The following is a 6,743-nucleotide window of genomic DNA, read 5'->3' as shown; positions in this document are numbered from 1 at the left end:
TCACACGTCGCACGAAAACTCTGTGGCCGAGTCGTTTGAACATTTCCGGGTCGCCGCTCGCTTCTTCGCCGATATATACGCGCAAAATAAAAATCTTTATCCGTATAATAACAGGATTTCGACGGGACGTCGGTTTTCGCGAAACCTTTAAAACCTTTTTGTTTAAAACTATACGTAATATATTACTTACTGAGCTGTATCGTTCAGGAAGTTATGGAGTTATCCTTCGCAGTTCTAACCGGAAAGAATCGTCTTTGGATCTTACAGCTACTCCTCCGTCCGTACGAACGCACTACGAAAAAATGTCTCTGTCCCCCTTCCTCTTTCTCGTTTATTGCACTATTGTTATCCTGAACTAGTTCGACCGGAAAAAACTGACCACCCAAAAACCGAAACTGGGATTACTCTCGATTTTTTTCCACCGAGGGGCGAATTTCAAATTTCTCTTCTTTCTTTCCGTCTCTTCCGTCACAAGAGAACGAACGCAACACGCTTCCCTTCATCCCTTCGTCAACCAACGATACAACAAAATTTGATCTAGTCAATCAGTTAAACCAACGACTAAACCTCTCCTCTCCTTCTCCATTATTATCTCCACTGGGAATTAATAATCGAACGCGTAATAATCGTCCCTTTCCAGATCCCGTCCTCGTACTCTTCGTCGCGTTGTGTTCGATTACCGATAAAACGGTGCTTCCAACGGTGGGATGGAAACGTTCGGTTCACCAGTCGTTTCACCAGAAACGCCGCGGAAACAGGGACGAGGAAACGTGTTTGTCGATCCGTCTGCCCGTTACAGCGTTTTCTCCAGTTTCTCGAAGGATCTAGTTGTTCTAGGGGAGAGTGGTAGTTTTCGCTTCTCGTCACGCCCGCGGTGTTAAGAGCGTGGCCACGATTTGGCCGTAGTCGGGTTGATACTGCCTTCCTGGGTCGTACGTTAAACTTCAGACCATTTGCAATCCTTTGGTGATGCTCTCGACGTGCTCCTTGGCCCGCATTCTCAGAGCCTGGATGCTCGTTGTGCGCGGGTCGTGACCAGGCGGACTCGGTGGCGCCGCCGGGACGTGCCCTCCGCTCCCTATGCTCGTCATCCCTGCGCTCAGCCCACCTGAAAAACAATTTCGTACATCTTTATATTTTTACTTGCGTCCGCAACTAACGATACTTTGTGCAATCTAACGAGCAACGCCTCACGATTCGGCAGAGTTCGTTCGTGACAATTTTGGGGATAATTTTAAATCGATCATTCGAGTACGGTCTCAGGAGAGTCTCACCTGGTACCGCGCTTCCAACAGCCCCAACGTTGGGCGGCGACGGCAATCGTCTCGGGGACGTTAGATAACTGGGATATCCCGTGTGAGGTGCAGCGAGAAAGCCGGGAAGAGCGCTCAACAGACCAGGAGGAGTGAGCCAAGGATCTCCAGGCAGACCAAGAGCCGGCCCGGCCACGTTTCTGCAAAACGTGAAAATCATATCGTATCGATCGTCACAATTATCCTCGCGCAATGGACGTACAATTTATAGGAGTTGTTCGTAGGAGATTCGTTATTATTATTACCTCATATTGCCGGGATGATGATACTCGCTGAGGCCGAGTCTCGCTGCTTCCATCTTCTCCTGTCTGCGCCATTTTGCCCGCCTATTCTGAAACCACACCTGGAAACACAAAACGGTAGAAGAATGGGTTATATGTCGGCGACGCGGATTGCAACGGATTCAATTCAACTTTCAACCCCCGTGCAAAACTTCAAAAACGTCGATCAAAACGAAGGTTGCTGGGGCGGGAGCGTGGTTACATTCCTCGTTCATGCAACTTTCGACCTCGAAAATCATGCATTTCGAATGGTTTAACAAATTTACCATTGGAAACGGAACGGCTACATCTACGGATATACTCGTTCGTGGGAAAGTGAACGGTTCGAAAAATTCTTCCCGAGAGCGAGAAATCGAATAGAAGTTTTGCAGAGAGACAAGGGAAAGACAAGGGCCGAGCAAGTAAGAAAATGGAGTTCCTTTGGCTACACTCGCGATACCGTGCAGGCGAGAAAAGTGGCTGCCAAAGCCCTCTTATCCCTTTCCCTCCTCCCTTTCTCGAATTCCCATTCTCCTCTCCCTTGCAAAACTCCCTCTCCTCGTCTTACTTCTAATCTTCTCTCCCTGCCTCATTCATCCTCTCTCGAACCCATTGCGTTCAGTTCGTTCGAGGTTGGCCGTGTTGCTGCTCCCTCGGCGACGAGAAAGGGGGGTTGCGGAGAGAAATGTCTCTGGGCGGGGCGGTCCACCCCTGGAGGCAGCACGGGCCAAGAAAAGGAGGTAAGAAGGGATCTCGTAGGGTGAGGAGAGTCCGCGCGGGGACCACCCTTCCTCGAGATCAAGAGGGTAACGAGGGTAACTGCGGGGCGAAATCGAAAGTGAGCGACGTGACGGCGCTCTCTCTCTCTCTCTCTCCTGTTCCAAGATGGACCGAAGGAAGTACAGGAGCGAGAGAGAGAGGGAGAGAGGACGGGATTCAACGATATCCAAGGAGGGACGAAAAGGACGGTCGGCCATGTTGATTTCTTTATTGTAACATGGCTGCTGTTGGCAGCCCGCTAAAGTCTATCGCGATAAGTATCGGCTGCTGGCTTCTCGCCTTATGAATTATTCAGTGCCGCAGTGACACGCCGATAGGCCCTATTCCGTTTAGTCCGTGATGAGTGTACGGGCAGGAGCGAGAAAGAGAGCAAATGGGATGGGGGAAGAAGGAGAGGCGCGAAGGAGGGTTCCGTCGATGCGAACGATCGGCCGGTTCGGTGGACATCCTTTTTTGGCCCTGCTCTGTGAATCGTTAACGTGGATTGGCAGTCACGGTTCGCGCGGTTGTAAATAAATAAAACAATTCTTGAATTTACTTTTTAAATTTTAAGACAAATTTGTTCTGATGAAAATTTGTGAAAGATAGTTGGAGAAATCTTCTCGATCTCGTTTTTCTTTTTTAACGACACCATCCATTGGATGGTTAGGATATACAACCGATAATAAACCAATCGGATTCGCGCGGGGGTGTACAGCTGCTGAAATCGGATTTCCCAACAAGACTTCCGTTGCAACGAATATCCTGCCCGTCTCCGGCGAGCCGTGACGGAACGCGCGTGCGTCAAACAAACAAACTCTCTATATCCCTCGTCTCCTCTCGTCCTACGCCGCCACCTAGACGACACCGTACCATTTCTCTCGACCTCGTTTTATTATGTAATCCACTCCATAATTTCCCGTTTAACTCCCTCTTAAATCCCCTCCTCGCCCCCTTACCATCTTTTTTCTTCCGCTTTCTCACCCCGCTCCATCCAGCTTCGGCGCCGCGACAACGAGTGTCGCGTTCGAACAATAAATAACCGACAAATTGAATGTCCCCGTCGTCGTCGTTCTCCTCGCCTTGGTCGACGTAATCGACGATGGAAGAACGGCCAAAAATACGGGAAGGAAAACGAAAACATCCGCGTTAGCTGGATAACTGTCTGGTAAGGCAGCAATGTTAAGAAGCGGAGGGGAACGGATATCGAGGCATTCCCGAGCTCATCAGAGCGATATTCCTCTCTCGACGACGAGAAGCAATTTTCTTTCCTGGCTCCGTGGATGAGGAAAGGCCATGGACAAGATGCCACGTCGAAATGATGGGAAAATAAGCGAATTTCCCTTCGTATCTCTTATATATCCACTTCTTCCCGTCTTTCATCCTTCCACCGTCTTTTTGTCTCTTTCTGTATCCATCTCTCTCTCAGGTCTCCTCCACCCCCTCGACTAACGACGCCTGTCGCGTATACAAGGACCGTATCCTCCTTCTTTCTCTCTTCTCTTTCCTCCTCGGAAGAAAGGTGAGTTGTTCGTTGGTGGCTCGAGTCTCTCTCTCTCTCTCTCTCTCTCTCTCTCTCTCTCTCTCTCTCTTTCTCCCTCTCTGCTTTCCGCTCTCTCTTCCTCTTCCTTTCCTCTCTCGCGGAAATATAAAGAACAGGGCTAACGCTGCTTAACCATTTTAGGTCGTAAATTTATTAGAGTAGGTACTTCCACCTTCTCCATCTCCGACCCATCTTTCCCCGCCCACCTTCTACGTTTCGTTCCTCATCCTTCGGCTTTCTTCTTTCTCGGCCAACCATCCATCCATCCATCCATCCATCCATCCATCCATCCATGCGCCCACTCACCCCCAAGGCTTCCCCATCTCGATGCGGCACAACGCTCCTCGGCAATGATATTGCGAAGGTAAACTCGCTTAGACGGTTTAAATGCAAGAAAATTGGAATAAAATGGAAGTAATTCCGGGATTAAAATTGCACGTTCCGTTTGTTTGGCCACGGAACGCCACTCCCTTTCGCGCTTGAAATAGATGAAAATTTCAACGTAGAAAAAATGATTTCCTTGAGATTTTCCGGATTATTTTTTCCTCCAGTGTTTTGAAATATTCGATATAGCGAATACCTGTTTCTTTCTTTTTCTTTTTTAAATGATAGAATCTTATTATTCCTAAGTAAAACGTTGCTGTTGCGCTTCGGCGAATTCCCTCGATGAATAATCGATGAAAAAATAAAAATAAAAAAAAAAAAAAAAGGTACACGCGTACCCGAAATATCTAATTCACGACGATGGAGGCAAAGAGGCGACGGATGCACGATTTTCGTTAATCTTTTTTTCCCTTCCATTTGGCGCGCGGACTACGCTCGAAACGCGTTCGAAATCGCGTTCACGCCAAGCCCCGTTACTTTCGACAGAAAACCACTTTGCGTGGCGGTGCGCTTTGCAGTCGGACCCGGAAAATCTCGGCCCCGGGTTTAGGGGAACACCGGCTAACAGAGTGGTCGTTTACAGGGAAATATCGACGTTAACGTCGTTCAGGCGGCCGCGTAACAGCTTTCGTCGATCACCATCGGCCGTACATTGACGAGGAGCACGGCGAAATCTCGCGTATCGCGGCAAAAATCACTTTCTTTCTTTTTTTTTTTCCTCCCTCCCCTTCCCTTTTCCATAGATTGTTGCCATTTCTTTCTCCCCTCCCTCCCTCCCTCCCCATATTCCCAATCATCTTCCCTGCTCGAGAGCGCATCGTTCCGGGACGATGATCGCTTTATCCTCGCCGACGACCGGCGAATTCGGATTAGCGCCGGTAAAAAGGTATTCGAGAGCCGCTCACGCCACGTCGAACTCATTGTCGTCCGTGCCGGTATTAACAGATTTCGGCTATTGTCCGACGACCAGGGTGGCCCTCTCGTTTCGTGAAAGAGTTGCAAAAAGAGAGAGAGAGAGAGAAAAGTGTCGCGCGTTTGCGGTTCTCTGCGACTCTTCCTGTCTTTCCTCTACTTTCCGTCTCACCTTCCAATCCTTTTATCATCTTTCTTCTAATTTTACGCGATTGGATAATATCCTTTCCTTTCTCTTTCAATCAAAAACTATCTATAATTGTACGAGTTACAGGGACGTTCCTTTTGAAATTCGGTCAGATGCTGACGTTCGATCTGATCGCGTACAAAAGCTTTCGATCTAATTTAATAATAAACTCTTTACATTCTTTAATAGCGTGTACAGTGTCGATGTTACTTTCGTAACATCTGGCGTATATTTAGTACCAGAGAAATGAATTCGAGGAAGATGATCCCATTCTCCTATTCTCGACGATCCAATAGATCGCGTATCGTCGTTTCCGGAAGGGGAAAGAAAGGGATGGACGGACAAGCAGAGTTATACTCTTCCTCGAGGTATATTACAAGTTTATCAAAGCTCTGTCGTGGATGTGAGCGTGGGGCAGAGAGGGGGGGAAGGTACGTTTCGAACGTATAAGGCTAGATTCCGGTCCAGGGCACCGTGGCCGTGGTATGCATAGAGAAGGGAGATGTTTGGAGAGGGTTGGAGTCTATTATTCACCGTGCTTTTTATACACCCCTCCTCCTTCTCTCTCTCTCTCTCTCTTTCTCTCCAGCAACCACTCTCCTTCCCTACCCTAGCCCTATATACTATTTCCCCCTTCCACCTCCAGGGCCCTGTCAAACTGTCGTGCAAATTCAATTCTATGCAGTCGTTCTCATTTCGACTTTCACGAAGGAGAAGCGTGCGGCCGCGGAAAGGAAAGGCCGCCGCCAACCGACAACGCCACCGCCACCCGCAGCAGCAACAGCAACAGCAGAAGCAAACCGATCTAGTCGCTTGTGCATCCGCACTGCGGATACGGTTCGAGGATAATTGACGATGCGGCGTGACTCGTGCACCGTGCGAGTTAAATCAATTCCAAACGGAGGGCGGTGGGTGGTCGGTTTCTGGTTGAACCTCCGGGACGCGACCTCGCTCGGCCAACTTTCCTAAACAATTTTCATTTTCGATCACGCGTCGTCCACGCGCTCGAGTGTTTTCTGTTTTCGGAATTTTTCCATTTTTAATCCGTGGACTTTTGCGAACGTATGAAATATTTGATACAGGTGGGGTGTATGGTATAGAGATAAATTGTAGATAGGGAAATGGAAGAGAGGAATGGAAAGAATTGGAAGGATGAGAAAAATTCGTGACCATGGCGGATGAGCGCCACTGGCAAACTCCTCCAATAAAGCCACCCCTGTCGTTGCGTGTAATCACCCTTAAACACTCCAACGCCCCGGTCTAACCCCGGTGTACTGCGATACAATACTAATGTGCTACAAATAACATCCCAAACACGAGGCGATTTCACTTTTACAATGAGGCTAAACGGGTCCGTGTACGGCAACGACGGATACGAACATCGG

The 6,743-nt window shown here is 48.7% G+C and overlaps 1 protein-coding gene across 1 annotated transcript in view; it reads right to left on the bottom strand.

Annotated features, from left to right (window-relative positions):
- Nucleotides 1-944: 944 nt before the first annotated feature.
- LOC122715882 (retinal homeobox protein Rx1-like) overlaps nt 945-6,743 on the bottom strand; it is a 34,819-nt gene continuing 29,020 nt past the window's right edge. Inside the window, exons 3-5 of the mRNA XM_043938420.1 lie at nt 1,559-1,656; nt 1,275-1,453; nt 945-1,108 (exon numbers count right to left, since the gene is read on the bottom strand). Coding sequence (XP_043794355.1) covers nt 945-1,108; nt 1,275-1,453; nt 1,559-1,656 — 441 coding nt within the window. The remainder of the gene's footprint in view (nt 1,109-1,274; nt 1,454-1,558; nt 1,657-6,743) is intronic.

This window comes from Apis laboriosa, unplaced genomic scaffold, assembly GCF_014066325.1.
Source record: "Apis laboriosa isolate Shangri-la unplaced genomic scaffold, ASM1406632v1 scaffold40_cov151, whole genome shotgun sequence".
Lineage (NCBI taxonomy): Eukaryota > Metazoa > Arthropoda > Insecta > Hymenoptera > Apidae > Apis > Apis laboriosa.
Note: the sequence above shows the minus strand (reverse complement) of the source record. Positions and strands in the feature narration are given on the sequence as shown.